Below are 18708 nucleotides of genomic sequence, written 5' to 3'. Positions count from 1 at the left end.
TGATTCAGTTCAGCCAATTAGATAAATTGCCCGGCCAGAGAAGACTTGAGTGACGTTTTCATGAGTAGAGGCTTAAAAGCAGCAGCTGAGCTCTGGAAGGATACAGAGAATATCAAAGTAACATGAGCAGAGGTGGTCATAGACACACGCGAGCGCTGTTTCGGGTGCAGCTTCACATTTATTTTCAGTATCACCTTTTCACTTTCGACTTGAAACCCGATTAACTATCGAACTGCTCTGTTCCAACGCATCGAGAAACCTCCTAAATAACCACGAAAGCTTTTAGGTTTGAGCTCCTGCCGCCTCACACGAACACACCTCTTCACTGGGAGTTTATTTGCTGTTGTGCCAGCAGCTGAACTCCGGGATCTGGCCGCGGACGTTTGAAGATGAGTCGTTCGGGTGGGGGCGGTGTGTGTGTGTGTGGGGGGGGGGGGGTTGGCCATTGGTACAGAGAGATGAAGGGATGAGATGGATAGGAGGGCATCTAGGGAGGATATCACAAACATAAACAAACTCGCACGCTTCCCCGGTGTCTTGTCAAACACTTAAGGGACGTCGACGCAGGTTCAGACAGAAAATATCCCCGACACACGCAACACAATGCCGCACCGGGCCCGCTCCAGTCTAATTATTGCATATTGAGCTACCAGGGCCGATGCTTTGGGGAGCAGAGCATCTGTCGCTAATGGCAACGGCTGCCAAGACGGCTCCAAAATAAGAGTCTTAAAACTGATCAGAGCCCCGAACAAGTCAGGACGAAGAGTCTTGACACGCAACGGGGACGTATAAGTCACTCGTAGGTTTGATTTCTGTCTTTTTAAAGACACGTACTGTATGTGAACGGTGAATCTGGTCAGTCACCGGTATCTGCTGAGTAAAAGTTGCCACTGTCATTCTTGGCATGTGCAGAGCTGCTGCTATTCTAACACCGCTATGTTGCTATTTTGAAGAAGAGTAGAGGTCCGCTGCCAGGCCTCCTACGACAGACCGAATGTCTGTGGTTCTATTTTCTAACAGGCCGTGATGCTCCACTGACATTAAAATGTGAAGGAGGACATTCAGAGAAGACGTTTTTCTGTTAAGCTCCTTAATGTGTCAGACTGAGGGGGGACAAAACACAAATTCTGTAAATTCCTTAATTTACTGCACTGAAAACCTTTAAATATAAAGAGAAAGGTTTTTTATCAGTACTTTTTAATTTAATCATTATTATGATGCCTCTTCCCTGTTTTCTAATCTGCTCCCACCTTAATTTGTAGCTGTAAACACAACACTCCCTCCATGTTTACCTGTTGTTTTGATAAATTCAGGATAATGTGCATTCCCACAGCACTAAGCATCATCACTACAATTTGTCTTCTTTTGTTTTTCAATTAAAATAAAATAAAAATTTACCAATCGACCTTTCAACATAAAGCTTCCTGCAAATATTTCACATTTAAAGTCTTCCACTGGCTCAAAGTTTAGAAGCTGAATCCCATTTCTTTGCCACTAATCCTTTGCAAAGAGTATGTGTTTAACATGCACAGAAAGTCACAGTTAGCAACTGACACCTGTTGGCCAATGGGGTTTTTTTAATACAAAAATATACACTATGAAATGTGTGCAAGGTGGTTATAGTCCTTCTGCTTTCCTGTTCGGCTTTTAATTTGATATATCTACATGCAGGAAGTGTTGAGTTTAAATTCCAGCTGCGTAACACAGAAGAATGGAGTCTTATGAACTGATGCTGTTGCTGTCTGTGTTTGGTGTTGGTGTGCAGATGGAGGAGAAGAACAGGCAGCTACAGGAGAGGTTAGAGCTCGCCGAGCAGAAGCTGCAGCAGACCATGAGGAAAGCAGAGACGCTGCCGGAGGTCGAGGCCGAACTGGCCCAGAGGATAGCAGCCCTCACCAAGGTAACAACAGACACACACACACACACACACACACACGTTCATGTATTAACACAGGTGCTGTTGACACATTCCCACGGATGCCCTCGTCTCTAGATTTTTTCTGTACCTTTTGTGTGCATCTGGTGTCATGTCATGACGTTTCAACATGTCCCTCTCCTCTTCCTCGGCCACGTAGTCTGACTCCAGCTCCTCTTCCTCCCCCGATGATTATCACTTTGTTATGGAAGCTAAACTCCAAGACATGAACTCCATTCTTAGGAAGGTAGTCCCACAGGGCGTCACAGCTACCGTCAACTCCTGTAGAGAGCAGATTTCATTCATTTCCCTTATGAGTGTTTTGTGTGGCGAGCGTGTTTCACTGGGACTCTGCTCTGGCTGTTCTACCGCCATGGGACAGCTGCATGGCACTTCTGGCTGGAGATCATACTTGGCACTGCTGGAGCAGCTCTCTTCCTCTGTCATTCTGTCCTTTTGGTGGCCTTGTTCTCCCATCTTCCTCCTCCTCCTCCTCCTCCTCTTCCTTGTCACTCTTTGTTTCAACCGGCTCTTTCCAGTTCTGCTTTAAAACAATAGATATCCATCTTTGAGTTTTGGGGTGGAGGCTTTGGCTTGTGTCGTTGCCACTGCTTTTCTTTGTTGGCCCTTTGGTTGGGAAACACACAGATCATCCAACGGGGCCTTTTCTCTTTTTTTTTTTTTTTTCTCCCGTCTATGTTGTGATCCAACTGTAGGCGGAGGAGCGTCACGGGAGCATCGAAGAGCGAATGAGGCACTTGGAATGCCAGCTGGAGGAGAAGAACCAGGAGCTGCTCAGGGTGAGTCACTGTGTAGGCGTCATGCCAGGCAACGTTAACCTGGCAGCCACCTCCTGCATAAGCATGACAGCTTGAGGCGGCCGTGACCGACGGCACGATGTCTGGTTCCTCACCAGTGGCGCTTGACCGAATGAGTGTTTCGCACACCTCGCAGACAGAAGGGTTTTGTGAAATGCTCACAAACGATGCAGCCGTGTACTACTGACTTCAGACTACGTGAGCATCTTCAAGACACACCTTACGGTTTGAGAGACAATAGCGTACAGTATGGAAACATAATACTGACTTCATAAAGGGTTCACAAAGATTTGTTTTCCCTGATTGGAATCATGCAATACTTAAAAAAGATTATAAAAATATTTATTTTATGGACCATTATTCATGTTATATTGCTTCAGTACCACTCTGTTTGAAGTCTGCGTCTGAAAACCGTTGATTTGGAGGGCCAGTTGGGGGCGATCCCTAAAAGAAACGGGACACACGACCCTACTTGGGCACACAAAACGCAGCGGTCGGAACAAAGGGGTGGAATTGTGTGACCTTTATTGACCTTTTTAAGGGCACAAACCTTGAATAAAATCTCCTGGTAAGGGTTAATTTTAACAATAATATAATAAGTCATACACTACACCAATAAGTCGGCAGTAACTGTTCTCAAAAGTATAAGGACACAAACCTGACTCTCACCCAGAATTCGAAAAGTTATAAATAGGGCATGTCCTTATTTATTCTAGTTCATGCTAAGAGCTACTTCAGACCAGCTCGTGTTAATTCATTTCACTTTCATCACATCAAAAGCTTACTTAAACAATTATGAGCACGATTCTACTACTGTATAAAAAAAAAATGTGAAGTAATCAATAGCCTCGTAGCAAACATTAGAAAGGACTCAGTGGATCAATAATGTTTTATTCCTCCAGGCTCGACAGAGGGAAAAGATGAACGAAGAGCACAACAAGCGCCTCTCAGACACCGTCGACAGACTCCTCACCGAGTCCAACGAGCGTCTGCAGCTCCACCTGAAGGAGAGAATGTCAGCCCTGGAAGAGAAGGTTGAAGATGGCTGCCGTCTCAATGCAAACACATCAATATCGATTGTGTCCAGTCAAGGTCAGGAGGTTAGATGGATTTCTTCATTTTTCTGCTTCTCTTTGCAGAATTTGTTAATCCAAGACTCGGAAGGTTACAGAAAACAGTACGAGGAGTCCATCCAAGAAAAAGTAAGTTCCCCTCTTTTTATTTTGAAGCTTCCTCCATTTTACATGAGGTCACTATTAACACTTGTTAATAGGGAATTAATGAGTTTCGTTGTTGGCATTAGTTTAATTTTTTTTATAAACCCCTGCGGTTGAATATTCATGAGCTCCTGCATGGGGGAGGATAATTAGATGACTTTCATAAACAGTCTGGAAATAAATACAAATTATCACTTAGTCAGCCACCGGCTCTCAGACATGTCACCAGTACGACTAGTGGTAGGATATACTGGGATCATTGATATGTCACCAGTACGACTAGTGGTAGGATATACTGGGATCATTGATATGTCACCAGTACGACTAGTGGTAGGATATACTGGGATCATTGATATGTCACCAGTACGACTAGTGGTAGGATATACTGGGATCATTGATATGTCACCAGTACGACTAGTGGTAGGATATACTGGGATCATTGATATGTCACCAGTACGACTAGTGGTAGGATATACTGGGATCATTGATATGTCACCAGTATGACAAGTCGTAAGATGTACTGGGATCGTCAACATTTACCAGTACGACTGGTGGTAGGATATACTGAGATCATCTTTCAACTGAGCCCCGTTAACGATGTTGTCATTGTTTTGCGCAGTCGCAGCTGGCAGATGAGATCGATAAACTGAGATCGGAGCTCGACCAGTTCAGATTGAGGGCAGGCTCCCTCACAGAACCCACCCTGTCACGGTAGGCTGGTTGTGTGTCTTTGTGTGCGAGTCAGTAATATTTTTTTTTTTTTTTTTTTTTACAATGAATCCCTATGACTTTAGACCTCCAGTTAAAGTTATGAGAAGGTGTGCTCCTTCAGAAAAAATGCTACATTAGCAGGTTATAAGTTGCTGATGCAGTTTAGTAAATTCTTTACCATTTTGTTTTTGCGCTTTTGGAAAGACAAAAAAAAAAAAAAAAATCACCACTCTTCAAGCTCGTTACATGACAAAGCATCTCTCTTGCTATATTCCCACACACTGCCTCAAAATGTGGAGTAATCCAAATCGTGACAGGCCTGCCGTGCCTGGTAACGGTTGCTATGGTATGATTGGACTCCCTTTTGTTCAGGGGAAGGGGTTTAGTAAACTGTTTAAACCGGATTAGCACTTGTACCTATTTACTGCCACAGGACAATCTGGAATACATAAAAAGCCATGTTTCGACCGTTGAATTTATAAACGGCTGGTGTAATGAAAATAACGCTTTATTACAGTTTTTACAGATACTTTATCGGGAGAATAATGACAAGGAGTCTGTCTCTACTGGTGAGGAAGCTTGCCACTCTGGTGCTTCTCAGAAATGCACTGACAAAAGAAGATTGAGTTCAGTTCACTGGAGTTTGGGAGCACACACAGACAATAAAGCCACTGCGTGAAATCAATATGGTCCGGTGTCCAAACATTACTCAGTATTTGGAGTTGAAATATAATTGGATTCAGAATAAAAAAAACATGGATGCTCGACAGTGGAGTAAAGGTTTGTGTGCTTGAGATTTTTCAGAGACTTTATGTGGCTCGATTATTTGGTTACCGGAGGACATCAGCTCCACTAGACGTGTAATAAAAGACCGTAACCGACCTTGTTTATGAAACGGGAAGCAAAGCAGAGAATCCAGAAACACGCTCTCCAGGAGCAGTCCATGTTATTTTATCCTTCACTGATCAAACTATTTGCTTTGGTGCACTATTGTTAGAAACACTGTTATCACTCATCTCTCTGGTATCTATTCTCGGATATTTTCTGGCTCCCGTTTCATGCCGCATGAAGGTCTAATATTACAGTGCTGACGTGTTGACAGTAGCAGTCTTAATCTCCTCCGTAGACAAACAATTTGCAGGCACAGAGGCATGCACAACAAGCTGTGATCCTCCAAGAAGTACACTTTAAACCAGCATCACTGTGACTATTAGGTACGCCTGAGGTACCCAAACACCAGATTTGATTGGCTTACTGTCGGCAGAACTGAACATTTCTGTAAGACGTCTGTTGTGTCTCATCATTTGTAATCTGCCTCACCGCTCGGGTAAAATCCCTGTTTAGGCTTTGTGCTGAAGACGAGTGTATAACAGGCTCAGATATCATCCATCTTCGGTTTAAAAGACCCACGGCTTGTTTTTGTGTCGGTGACTTTACGTGCGATATTACTCATAAAAGCTGTTTCTCAGGTCTCATCTGGACACGTCAGCCGAGCTACGATTCTCTCTGGGATCTCTGGCTGAAACCCAGTCGGACCACTACCGCTCGGCCAAGGTCATCCGCCGGCCGAGGAGAGGTCGGATGGGCCTGCGAGAAACCAAGGTGAGGCGCACAGTTTAATTCGTCTGCTCTTCGATCTGCCCATGTTTTTGGTGTTTTAATTATTACAACTTCAAGAACTCAAGTTGTCAATAGCTTTGTGTTTTTCAGTTTCAACATACTGGGATCAATTTTAATTTTGGAGCAGCTCTTTAAGCCTCAATTTGGGAAAGTCAACAGAAATCTTCAGGCTTCAATGTGGCCTTCTAATTAACATTTATTAAGACTGCTAAAACCAGGATAACATCTTGTATCTTGTTTCCCTTGAGATTTCCTCTACGCAATATGTTCTTAGGGCACTTTTCATTTAATTAATTTAGTATTGAGGGGCTTTGTGGGGAGAGACAAAGTCAAGTTTAATACGAGATCGCAGTTGTATCCTCTATTTTTGTAAAAATAGGAGCAAGAGAACACCCAGTTCAGCTATTTTGAGGGACCGGAGACGGGTGCAATCCCAGCTACAATGCAAACAGTCCGGCTTAGGTTGAAAACATATTAAAGGAAAACACTGGCCCGCTTCAGTAATGAGATAAGCTCCTCTCATCTCTTTTAAAAGAAGCCGACGTTTTATTTATTTATTTTTGTCTCTTCGTGCAGGCGAAATCTCTGGGGGAGCAGGAATGGCGCTCCCAGCAGTTGGGGGTCCTGGGGGGCCACCACTTCGAGAGCGACACGGAGATGTCGGACATCGATGACGATGACAGGGAAACGTTGTTCAGCTCCATGGACATGCTCTCCCCCGGCGGCCACTCCGACGCACAAACTCTGGCCATGATGCTGCAGGAGCAGCTGGACGCCATCAACAAGGAGATTCGGTACCTGGCAGACAGACTCACACTCACTCACTCACTCACTCACTCACACACACACACACTCACACTCACACACACACACACACACACACACACACACACACACACACACACACACACACACAGAGAGAGAGAGAGCGATAGAAATTTGATACATAAAGCCAGATACTCAGACATATTGATTTGCTTTGTCTTCTGCATTCTTAATCCGTTTTCTTTGAGACCTACTTACCACTTGATGTTGTTTTAAGATCACGTACTGGAAAGTTTGCCGTTTGGGATTCCTTTTTGCAGATGATTAAAAATGTCTTTTTTTTTTTTTAATTTTATTTTATTATTCCTTTTGGGTGATATTCTGTTCCAAATGGATATTGGTGTAACCATTGTTTGTAGAAAAGTTTGAATTTTTCATGAACGTTTCATTACTTTATTTGCCCCATTCTTGGCCCCTAAAGAGATATATCACCCAAAATCAAAATTTCTATTAATAATTAATACACACCCTACTGGATTTGGTTCACTTCTATTCATGTCAGTAACTACAGAAGCAGAAATAAGTGTCCCAGATATTTTACCCAGTATATGCTTAAATAAATTTCAAAAAACACAATAAAAGAATCTGTTGAGCTCATTTGAAAGTATCGATTGCTCTCTGTCTGTGACCCGAACACTATTCAGGTATGCACTCCATGTTTCAGGACATGTGAGCCGCCTCTTGCTTGTTAATGACGTAATTACAGCATCTCTTGCTGATAAGTATTCATAACCTCCGGCTCAACTTCACTTAGTTCTTTATTTCAAGGGTTGTTAATGTGCCTTGTGGTCTCTGCTAATTTACATCCCCATCAACAGACCCGGCGCCACATTTCTTTCAGTTAATTCAGATCTGATGGCATATAGTGATCATGAATCCAAGGAGCGGAGCGCTCAGCTAATTATAAAGTTTAATGCTGTGGCTGGTTAAAACTGATGACCTGACTTTTAGCTTTTTTATCTCCTCACTTTAGCATCTAATTAGTTAGCCTCATTCTGTAGGTTTTTAAAGGGGGTTATTATGCAAATCTCCAGAAAACTACCTCCAGAGATAAAAGCTAAATTCTCTTGCAATGATACTGCTATCATGCTTGTGTTTTGAATCATCTAAAAAATGAATGAATGAATAAAAACATAATTATGATTATTATTTTACATTTCTGTTAATAGAGCTCCATAAATCCTTCACACTGGTCCTTTAAGTCAAATTACAAATTGTGATTATTTCCAGTTTGACACTGCAATGCATTCACAACCAAGTGAATGAGATGAAGAAACAAGTCTTCCACTAACTTTTCCTTCTTCCTCCTTCCTCCTCCTCCTCCTCCTCTTCTTCTTCTCAGGCTGATCCAGGAGGAGAAGGAGTCCACGGAGCTGCGAGCGGAGGAGATCGAGAACCGCGTGGCCAGCGTCAGCCTCGAGGGCCTGAACCTGGCTCGAATGCACCACCACGGAGCCTCCATCACTGCCTCGGCCACCGCCTCCTCCCTGGCCTCCTCCTCCCCACCCAGCGGACACTCCACCCCTAAACTCGACCCTCGAAGCCCCGCCCGCGACATGGAGCGCATGGGGGTCATGACACTGGTGAGTTCGCTTCCTGTCGGTGAACGTCTTCTTTCACATATTCATCTGTGGGGTTAAAATCTTTGAACGTACAAAAGAGCAAACTTGTGTACACAGGAGCAAAAGTCTATGAAGGTTTAACTCTTGTAGCCATTTCAAAAAATGATCAGTTTTGATCCGGACTTCATCAGGATTCAAATGAAAGAACTGATGCATCCATTCATGGGTGTAGAAGTGTAAAATATGAAATGCCAGCAAACACAAAAATGTCTCCTCCAAGATATAATTGAGCTAATTTTGTGCCATCAACTGATTTTTTTCAAGATAAATTGTGACCATTTTGTAAAAGTGGACTACAACTGTTGTTTGTTTCAATCTGTGATTAGTATATATATCTATATATTTTTTTTAACTTAAGTTATTTATTTTGCTGCCATTTATCAGCTGTTTCTCTTTCAAGTATTCTACCTGCACAGACAAAGAGTACCTGCATTTTTGAAGACTTTCTTTCATGTTACATTAACATGCAGTGAAACCCAGACGTCAAAGGGATGCCTTACAGTTTCTGTTCGTATCGACAGTAATACGTTCTTCATCTCTCTCCACCTTGACCTGAGGCTTAAAGATGTGGCTATGAAGAGGAACACCGCACTTCTAAAAATATTCATCTAATTCCCCCCAACCCCCACTCGTCTACAACAGGAGAAGGGATGTTGTGTGTAAATGTCTTCTTTCCCCTGCGGCTTTGAAAGGAATAAGGCTTTGATTGTATTGATCAGTCAAATGACTTGTTTCCCCGATTCTTCCTCCGGCCCTCGGTGTTGCTCTCTGACTAGATGCTGTGGCATCGGGCAGAAGCTCATGAGCGTGTAATGGTGCACGATATTTATATGAATGAGCCAATTCTTTTATTACCAACATGCGAGTGGTAATGTTCTCGTCCGTGCTTTCACACGTGGATATTGACAGTTGTCTTTTTTCTTTTTTTTTTCCTCTCCACCGTGCAGCCCAGCGATTTGAGGAAACACAGGAGAAAGGTACACCTTTTCAATATGATGTTCCTTTACCAGAGGTGCTCATAAATTCCTGCTTTAATGGTTGCTGTTATTGCACCATGAATAAACTGTTGAGTTAGTAGTATCTATGGTCACATGTAATGTCTGCCCTCGTCCCTCAGATAGCGGCGGTGGAAGAGGATGGCCGCGAGGACAAGGCCACCATTAAGTGCGAGACGTCCCCCCCTCCGACGCCGCGCACCGTCCGAATGACACACACACTGCCAGCCTCCTCGCACAACGATGCACGAGGGTGAGTAGTGTCCGCTTGACAAACATTTCTTTAAGGAAGAAGTAATCTCATCAGTTAGATTTTTTTGTAGTTTACATTAAAGTGTTGGTTCAGTCGGCTTTAAAAAGGCTGCAGATGCTGTTTTGTCTCGTAAACTGTTTGCATGATGGACTGTGTTTTAAATCTTAATGCTGCCCGTTCCCGCTTTGGATTAAAAAATGTGATGGTTTTACTGCCGACCGAGAGGTTTCCAATTTAGCTGCAACTATACTTCTTTATTTTCTTTAAGTTTAAATGGAAATCTAAAATGTTTGACTTTTGAAAAATTATCTGAAAATTGGTAGTACCTTTTAATTTATTGTCATCATGTGGCTGGTGTATGTTTTTGGTCCTCAGGATCGTGGCCTCTCTGGAGGCTGAGGCCAGCGCCCTCAGTAGTGTAGCCAGCAGCCAGGACTCCCTCCACAAACAGCCGAAGAAGAAGGGCATCAAATCCTCCATCGGACGACTGTTTGGCAAGAAGGAGAAAGGCCGAATGGCACATCTAGCACACCGACACGTCATGGTGGATCCACAAGGTGAGTGCTGCTCTGAGACGTTTGGGAACATTAATTTAAGCTCATACTGATTGTAAAAGGCTGATCCAGTCTCATCATTTAACTGGTTTCACTTTAAAAAAAAAACAAAAAATCTTTACCTCTGTGTTTTCAGCCCTAAATTTTATTTCATCACCATTGAAAAAAGTAATGCATCAGATTCATCATATAAATTGACTGAATTATAATTGGATATAGTTCAGTGAATATATCTAATTGTTATATAAAACGTTAAAAACAACCCAGAAGTTTAATGAATGTACCAAAATGTTTCCATGAGAGGAGGTTATCGGAGATAAAATTCATCATCTTTTTGCAAGCATGTATCATTAAACACTTCTTAAAAATACAAAATACAATATTTATTTAATATGCACATTTTCAGTTTGCGCTCACTGATATCGGTTTCTCCTCCTTCGACAGCGACGATGATGGACGCAGACATGGCGGGCCAGGACATGGGGATGGGCAAGCTGGGAACTCAGGCTGAGAAGGACCGCAGATTGAAAAAGAAGTAAGCTTTAATCCACCTCAGTGGTCGCTATGACAGCAGGTTGAGCTGGACATACTGTAGTCCTTCAATATAGTGGTAGTCTTCTCATGCACAGCCAATATATCTGCTAACACGCAAGGCTGTAAGCACATAGTCGCATCTCAAAGATAAATGATAATACTCACTGCTACGTTACAGTATACGGTCAAACCTGACCTTTGACCCACACACGCACACTCTCCTGTGTTTACCTTTGAGTCTCTTCCTGTACTGCATGTAATACCATAACCCACGCAGAGAGCAGGATCGATAGACAGCAGCAGCTGGATCAGTTTCCAGGAGCACAGATCGGCTTCACTGTATTCAGACACGGGGCCAAAGTCAGACTATTGAGCCGGGCTGAGCAGCCAATTAATATCACAAAGGTAAACTTGTCAAATTGGAAGCTGTGGACGGCTCTCCTAACACATAGCTTTCACCCTCACACACACTCACGCACACTCAGACTGGGTGCGTGCTGCCCCTCCAGGGGAATACAAAGGGAAACCCCTTTTGCAAATCGAACCTTCCAGCAGGAGTGTTGCAGAATGTGTGTGTGTGTGTGTGTGTGTGTGTGTGTGTGTGTGTGTGTGTGTGTGTGTGTGTGTGTGTGTGTGTGTGTGTGTGTGTGTGTGCGCGCGCGTGTGCGTGTGCGTGTTTTGTGTGTGTGCATTTGCCATGCCCCCAGTTGCCAAATGATGAATGTCATTTGCTCGAAGTTGCACATTGAGTTGTCATGACAAATAACTTTGCCTCCCATGTAGTCGGTCGATAGCGAGTATCGTTTTGTCGTATGTTGACAAATGTGTTGTTTTCCTTCCACCGCAACCGACTTCTTCATAGCAGTGGTCCGGGATTAAGGCCACGCCCACCACCTTTGCATCTTGGTGCCTCCTTCAACGCTGCATGCCATCAAGCTCTGCCTGCACTTATTTCCATTTCAGCATCTTGATCGATCGATACCGCTGTGATCTCATTGTTGGTGTGTTGTTTTGATTTGTTTCGTTTTTTTCCTCAAGAGGTAACGACAAGAATGTAACTGAGCATTTGAATGTAAGGCCATGGAGGAGGGGGGGGGGGGGGGGTCTTGCTGTGTTTCAGTGCATTCCTCATTTCTTCTGCTGCACGAGATGTGGTCAGGACTGCATTGCAGAAGATGACTTTTTTTTTTTTTTTGACCGGTCTACAGATGCTCCTGTGAAACGAATGTCCTCCATTGTGAGATATACGTGTGTGTGTGTGTGTGTGTGTGTGTGTGTGTGTGCGTGTGCGTGTGTGTGTGTGCACGTGTTTTTGTTTAGAGCCGTTTAATTGCCTATTAACTCATTAACATGTGTGTACTTTTGTCTCCCCGTGGCTCTCTCTCTCTCTCTTTCTTCTTTGCTCTCTGACTCTCTCCTCTCTGACCCTTCCTCTCCCTCTCATCATCCTCTGACTCTAACAAAAGCGGGTAAGTTGTGAGGATGTGTGTAACTGACCTCTCCTGGATTATGACCATTGTCTCAGCCATACCCGCCCCTGTCTGCCATCTCTCCTGTCTGTCTGCCAAACAAAAAAAAACATCCGTCCTTCTCCTGAAAACGACCAGTGCCAAAGCTGACGTCTCTTATCTATCTATATCTATCCTTCATGGCTGTTAATGACGCCATTGCTTTCTTTCTGTTTTTTTGTTCTGTTCGTTCATTTACCACGTGAAGACGTTTCTTCCCCCCTTCTTACAGTTCAATGGCCGCTGCATCCATGGCTGGACAGAGAATGTGCCGCCGCTAAAGCTGGGGCCCAATTTGTACTACCCAGAATGTCTTCCTCTCCTTTTATGTGTCTCTATCTATTTGTGTGAAATAACCAGCTGCTATATCTGGTTATGGGAATGTCAAGGGTTCTTTTTGTTTGTATGATTTTGTCATAACTGTTTCCTTGCTTCCCTTTTCCCCCAGCTATGTTCAGTGGATGTATTTCTCCATGCATTAGACCTGACCTGAACATAAAAAAAAAATACATTAAAAAAAACAACAACACATGAGCTATTTCTCCCCCATGTGCTGGATAGATAAGACAGTGAATGTACCTGGTTGTGTTTTTTTGGATGAACACATTTCCTCCGTCACATGTAGGCATCTGTATGCCATGTATGCTGTGTTTAAGTGCCCTTTCACTGTACTGAGGCCTTCAACGCCGAGAGTGCTACATGTATCATGTTTATTACCAGGTCCACTCCTTCCATTTGTCAAGCTCTTGGACAACACACTCAGGGACTGGGTTGTTGATTCAGACTTTTGTTTCGTTATGAAATGTGTTCACAAAATAAGACCTGTGTGTGTGTGTATGTGGGGGTGGGAGTGTGTTTTTTGGGCTGTTTATCAGTTCTCCGTCTCCTCGCTTGAGTGTGGGAGGATTCGGCACAATACAAATAGCTGCGTGCACGACGGACCAAGAGCGTCTGTCCGCCGCTACTCGTCGATGAGGTGCAATTTACATCGCTCAGAGTAGGTCGGCACCGGCGCTCCTCTCAAAAGCGAAGCGAAACAAAACACCGCTCTTCGGTTTGCATGTCGGCGCCTGCTAAACAAAACCGTGGAGCGCAGCCCAGAAAATGGGAAGAAAAAGTTACGCTTAAAAATACCTGACTGCATGATTCAAACACCACTTCACAAAAAAAGAAAATCTCTCTCAGCAGAATAAAGTCAGAGACGCTGAACTGGGATGAATTAGGTAATTGTGCTTATACTAGCAGTTTGGTGTCTAGCTTCCCTGAGGAGGTGCTGCAGCACGCTGCCTTCCAGGTGTGTGTGTGTGTGTGTGTGTGTGTGTGTGTGTGTGTGTGTGTGTGTGTGTGTGTACTGCTGTATTTAAGTACCTCTGGTAAGGATGCACAGGCCTCTTAAGTTTATCCTTCATGTTCAGACGGCCAGCCAAAATCCAATTTTTGTCATATCCAGATTGTATCTAGGTTGATTTCTTTCTTTTTTTTAAAGACTGAACAGGAAAAAAAAAAAAAAAAAAAAAAAAACATGTGATTTTCGTAATCTGGATCCAAACCACATTTGGAGGTAGTTCTAAAATGTGATTCCAATCAGATAAAAAAAAAAAAAAAAGAATCCGATTTGCCTTCAGTCTGAACATAAATGTACTGTGATGGATGTTTTGACCTTGTTCAAGGATTAATTGTGCCACATTTCATGAAGAACAACCAGGCTTACAGCAACAGGTTATGCTGTTCATGTAAATATGACGGGAAACAACCGGCTACGACAGGGAAAAGGTTAATGCCAAGATCTGAGAGTGTAAATTTAGTCAGCGAGTTCGCTTATAGGGTGAGTGATGCAAAGCCTGTGTTTGTGTGTGTGTGTGTGTGTGTGTGTGTGTGTGTGTGTGTGTGTGTGTGTGTGTGTGTGTGTGTCGTTGTGTGAATCATAAAAGAGATGAATGATAAAACGGTGCCCTTTTCAGCACTCTTGGTGTGCAGGCTGGACTGAGAGATAAAAAAGTGTATGAGTACTCTCTTGTCATGCACTACACACACACACACACACACACACACACACACAAACCCGCAACAGCACTATAATGTGCCTACAGGGATTTGTGAAAAGCGTGCGAGCAGGTGTGAGAGAGTTGAAGAGGGAGTGGTGTCGTATCAAACTGAACAGATGTGTGTTTGAGATGTTCAAGTTCACGTGTTCACTGGAGGTCTCCTCTGTCCCCGCCCTCAGACACGAGCTGCTGGAGGAGGCCAGGAGAAAGGGTTTACCTTTCGCCCAATGGGACGGTCCCACAGTTGTAGCCTGGCTGGAGGTAAATAGTACTCAACACAGAGGCTGTTAAGGCGCATGTTCCTGTTGACTTTGTGTACTTTAATTAAAACGTGACCTAATTTCTGATGATCTGCATTCATATTTAGAAACAAAAGTGTTGATTCATGATTTAAAAATCATGGTTTCACCATGTGTGATGCATCACGGCAGTAAATCGGTGAGAAACTGAACGCACTGGAATTGACACAGCTGAAGGAGACAAAATATAGAAACACTTCTGCCCCCTAATGGTTTGTGGAGGAAGCGCAGCCACCAGCCGGTTCATGACCTCGGCAATCCTCCACCACAATGTTCCAGTTAAAGATAGAGTCAAATGGGATTACTGAGGCTTGACAGTTATATTTTTGAGATGCTGACAAGAAGTATTTTGAGCGAACATTAAATTTTTTTCGAACCGACCATTTTTAATGCCAAATAGCAAGTATTCAATCTTTTCTGTCAGCAGTATTCTCGGCATCATGGAAAATCCTGTGAAACGGTGTGTGTTCTCAATTCTCCAAATTCAGGATGATGATTTAAAAAAAAAAAAAAAAAAAACTGGCTTTAATTTCAGTCTTGCCACACTCTCATATTTCTATTCTTTCTTTGTCTCCTCTCGTCTCCCTCCGTGTGATGAAGCTGTGGTTGGGGATGCCGGCGTGGTACGTGGCGGCGTGCCGTGCCAACGTGAAGAGCGGCGCCATCATGTCGGCGCTGTCCGACACCGAGATCCAGAGAGAGATTGGAATCAGCAACCCGCTGCACCGACTCAAGCTTCGCTTGGCCATCCAGGAAATGGTTTCCCTCACCAGCCCCTCGGCCCCGCCCACCTCCAGAACCGTGAGTTACACAGGAAACATTGTGGGCGCGTGGACACGGGCTGGAAATTTTACTCCTTCAAGCATTTGTTGTAGGAAACGTTGATCTGGAGGAAAAACTCAAAAATGACGAACTAAAATAGTAATTTGAATATTTTGTAAAATTCACTTTTCTACCAAAAATTTTAAGATAAGCTCATTAACACTGTTATATCTCTGCATTCAGTATGAAGCTGGAATAACCAGCAGCCTGTTAGCTTAGCATAAGGACATGGGGAACTTCTGGCCTCGCGATGTCGGAAAGTAACAATGTCCATCTGCCAGCACCTCAAAAAGTCGCTAATTCAGACTGAAAAACATGGGAGGTTTGTGGTTTTACTTTTAATATGTTAATTCTTGAATTTGACAGGTGCTGTTTTGGCATATTTTGTTTCCTTTAGGTAGAGTCAGGCCAGCTATCTCCCCTCTGGTTTCAGTCTTAATGCTAAGCTAACAGGCAGCTGCTTTCATCATCACTTTCAACAGGAAGATATGGAAGTATTATCAACCATTTTTCACCCAAAGAAATTATCTGTGTCTTTTTATAGTCATTTTTGTATTGCCTGGCATTTCTTATTTAATTCTTCATTTGCAAAAGCACTTCGATTAATTTTGTTGTTGAAAAGTGCGACACAAAAAAAAAAACGATTCGCCCTGCCTTGAAACTAAAGTGAAACACTGACAAGCCTTTCATGCTAACAGGAGATAACTTGTATGGTTGGATAAAAAAAAAAAAAATGTATGTACCAAGAGCACTGACGCACATTTTACTCCTGACCTGTTTTACTCAACATCATTCTCACACTTTATCCAGAAAATAATGGTCGTTTCACAAAAAGACAAATTAGCAATTTCTGCCTCCACAGCAGCTCTGACAGTGTTTGCGTGACTTCTTCTTAGATGCAACCACGCCTTCGCACGTCGGTGACACGCGTGGGCGGGTGACAAAGAAGCGCAGCGGATCAAACCCGCCACATTTGTCAGCAATATTGTTTCATACGCGAGAAGTTTTTTTGTTTTTTTAAAGCTTCAGTCTTTTGTGACGAGTGAGTGAACATTACAGTTGGGAGTCTGGAGGAGTCCCGCTCCGTGAAACATTGTTCACAGCGTGTACTGTAAGCTCTCCAGTTATTCCACACCGCAGCTTGCTTTTCATAGCTCCCTGTTGTCATGGTAATTGCATCCGGCCTCTGAGGACTCTTGCTGTTTCTTAATGATAGCGACTTGTTCACGCTGCGGAGCAAAGACTAATACGCCGTGTACAAAAGGTACACGTACGGCAACAATGCGGCCCCGTACATCACACGGACGTGAGAAGCAGCGCGGCGTTACACAAACGCAGCCGAGGACATTCATTTAAAGTTTGTGTTTTTAGACAACAACGCTCGTGCTTGCTCTCTTAACTCAGCAGCGCTTCTTCTATCCTGTCCTGTTGTTAGAAACTGGGCCAGTAGTCTCTGCAGTGACACCCCCCCCCCCCTCCCATTTACTTCCCCCTCCCTCCCAGTTTTTAGCTCCACTTCCACACCTCATGAAATTTTCATTACAAAGCATGAGACTCCCCCAACTGTGTTGGGCTTAATGTCGCACTTAAACTCCCCCCCACCCCCCCAACCCTGCCGCACTCAACAGAGGGGCTTAATAGACCCTGTAAAAGCAGTTATGTCAAGCAGAAACTTTAGACATTTCAGTACAGCTGTTACGACCGGATCCCCACAAACATGCAGGGAAGGAAGTGTCCTGAGTCGTTCAGGCACGTCAGGTCCACCGCTGCTGCCGTGTTTGTGCCTCCAACTAAGACCATCTGGGGTTTTGACCCGATGCTGCGGCTGCAGAACAACCGCTGCTGCTGGTGTGACACTGTACACGCGTCCAAATGCACAACAGTTACAGAGGATTAAGCATTTAAAGGGTTATTTTGCCTAAATGACCAAAAAAAAAAAACATATTTTCATGTGTTGTCGTCATGCAGCTAGTTCTGGACAGACGTGGGGCTCATATCAAACTTGAACATTGTTTATGAAGGACACACTTTTTAATATATTGTTTATGTATTCGTATGGAGGCAGAAATTGCAGATGGAGATGGACGCAGACCTAAAATGATTAATTGACAATTAATTAGTGAGTTCCTTGAATATAAAGTAATTTTTCTTGGTCCATTTCATGTTAAATTAGATAACAACAATTTTAACACGTCACCCCAGGCTCTAATTTGTTAAAGAAAATCAACAACATATTAATGAGAAATAATTTTAAACTGCGGCTGCTGATGGATATGGTATGACATAACATAACACCGGTGTTTTGTTTTTCTGTAATTTGAGTGAGCTGATCCTTAACTGGTAGAAGCTGGGTGGAGGGAGATGAGTAATGTGGGCTTCATGTGTCGGTTGGTGTTTACGGTACTAATTTATTCGGCCTTCTTTGTTGTGCATGCGACTGTCTTTGTTCTTCGTGTTACTCGTACATGTTCTGTGCTGTACTGTGTTTTTTTGTCCTTTGCCCTTTGACCCCTGGCGGGCTCGGGGCCAGTTCATCATCTGACTGTGATGCTATAACACTATTGGCTTACAGTGGTGCTGCTCTTCTTCTTTAACACTGCTTGCCCCTCCTACCGGACCTCTACTACCAACCCCGCTGCCGCTCTGTCTCTTGGGCTACGCCCCCTTGTAGCCGTCAGGCAATGTATGGGTGACCCATGAGGAGATGGAGACCATGGCAGCCCCTTCCAAAACGGTCAGTCCCTTTGTGTCTTTCACTGTCACCCTTTTCTTTCTGTCAGTCATTTTGTCTGAGTGGATGAATGAGGAGAGACGTGGATGCTGACTGATGGAGGAGGCATGCAGCAGTTCAACCTTTCCCTGGTCTGTGAACCTCCTGTCGATACTAATGGTCAGCTGGAAGCCTTTTTTCTCGCCGATGACGGCTCAGCGAAGTCGGTTTTCGCCGTAGTTTGGTTCAGTCCATCTCCA

General features: G+C 43.8%; 1 protein-coding gene across 8 annotated transcripts in view; it reads left to right on the top strand.

Annotated features, from left to right (window-relative positions):
• ppfia2 (PTPRF interacting protein alpha 2) overlaps positions 1 to 18708 on the top strand; it is a 151174-nt gene that overhangs the window by 122736 nt on the left and 9730 nt on the right. For all 8 annotated transcript variants that reach the window (XM_069164848.1, XM_069164849.1, XM_069164847.1 and 5 more), the window contains 15 exons: positions 1766 to 1900; positions 2632 to 2715; positions 3636 to 3767; positions 3873 to 3935; positions 4570 to 4661; positions 6131 to 6263; positions 6858 to 7075; positions 8449 to 8689; positions 9676 to 9705; positions 9846 to 9976; positions 10352 to 10533; positions 10975 to 11065; positions 14797 to 14878; positions 15517 to 15717; positions 18410 to 18472. In XM_069164848.1, coding sequence (XP_069020949.1) covers positions 1766 to 1900; positions 2632 to 2715; positions 3636 to 3767; positions 3873 to 3935; positions 4570 to 4661; positions 6131 to 6263; positions 6858 to 7075; positions 8449 to 8689; positions 9676 to 9705; positions 9846 to 9976; positions 10352 to 10533; positions 10975 to 11065; positions 14797 to 14878; positions 15517 to 15717; positions 18410 to 18472 — 1878 coding nt within the window. The remainder of the gene's footprint in view (positions 1 to 1765; positions 1901 to 2631; positions 2716 to 3635; positions 3768 to 3872; positions 3936 to 4569; positions 4662 to 6130; positions 6264 to 6857; positions 7076 to 8448; positions 8690 to 9675; positions 9706 to 9845; positions 9977 to 10351; positions 10534 to 10974; positions 11066 to 14796; positions 14879 to 15516; positions 15718 to 18409; positions 18473 to 18708) is intronic.

The sequence above is a fragment of the Embiotoca jacksoni genome, unplaced genomic scaffold (assembly GCF_022577435.1).
Source record: "Embiotoca jacksoni isolate LCO1_2020_lvr unplaced genomic scaffold, fEmbJac1.0.p SCAF_32, whole genome shotgun sequence".
In the NCBI taxonomy this organism is placed as follows: Eukaryota; Metazoa; Chordata; class Actinopteri; family Embiotocidae; genus Embiotoca; species Embiotoca jacksoni.
The sequence above is the reverse complement of the archived record's forward strand: the minus strand, read 5'-3'. Positions and strand labels throughout refer to the sequence as shown.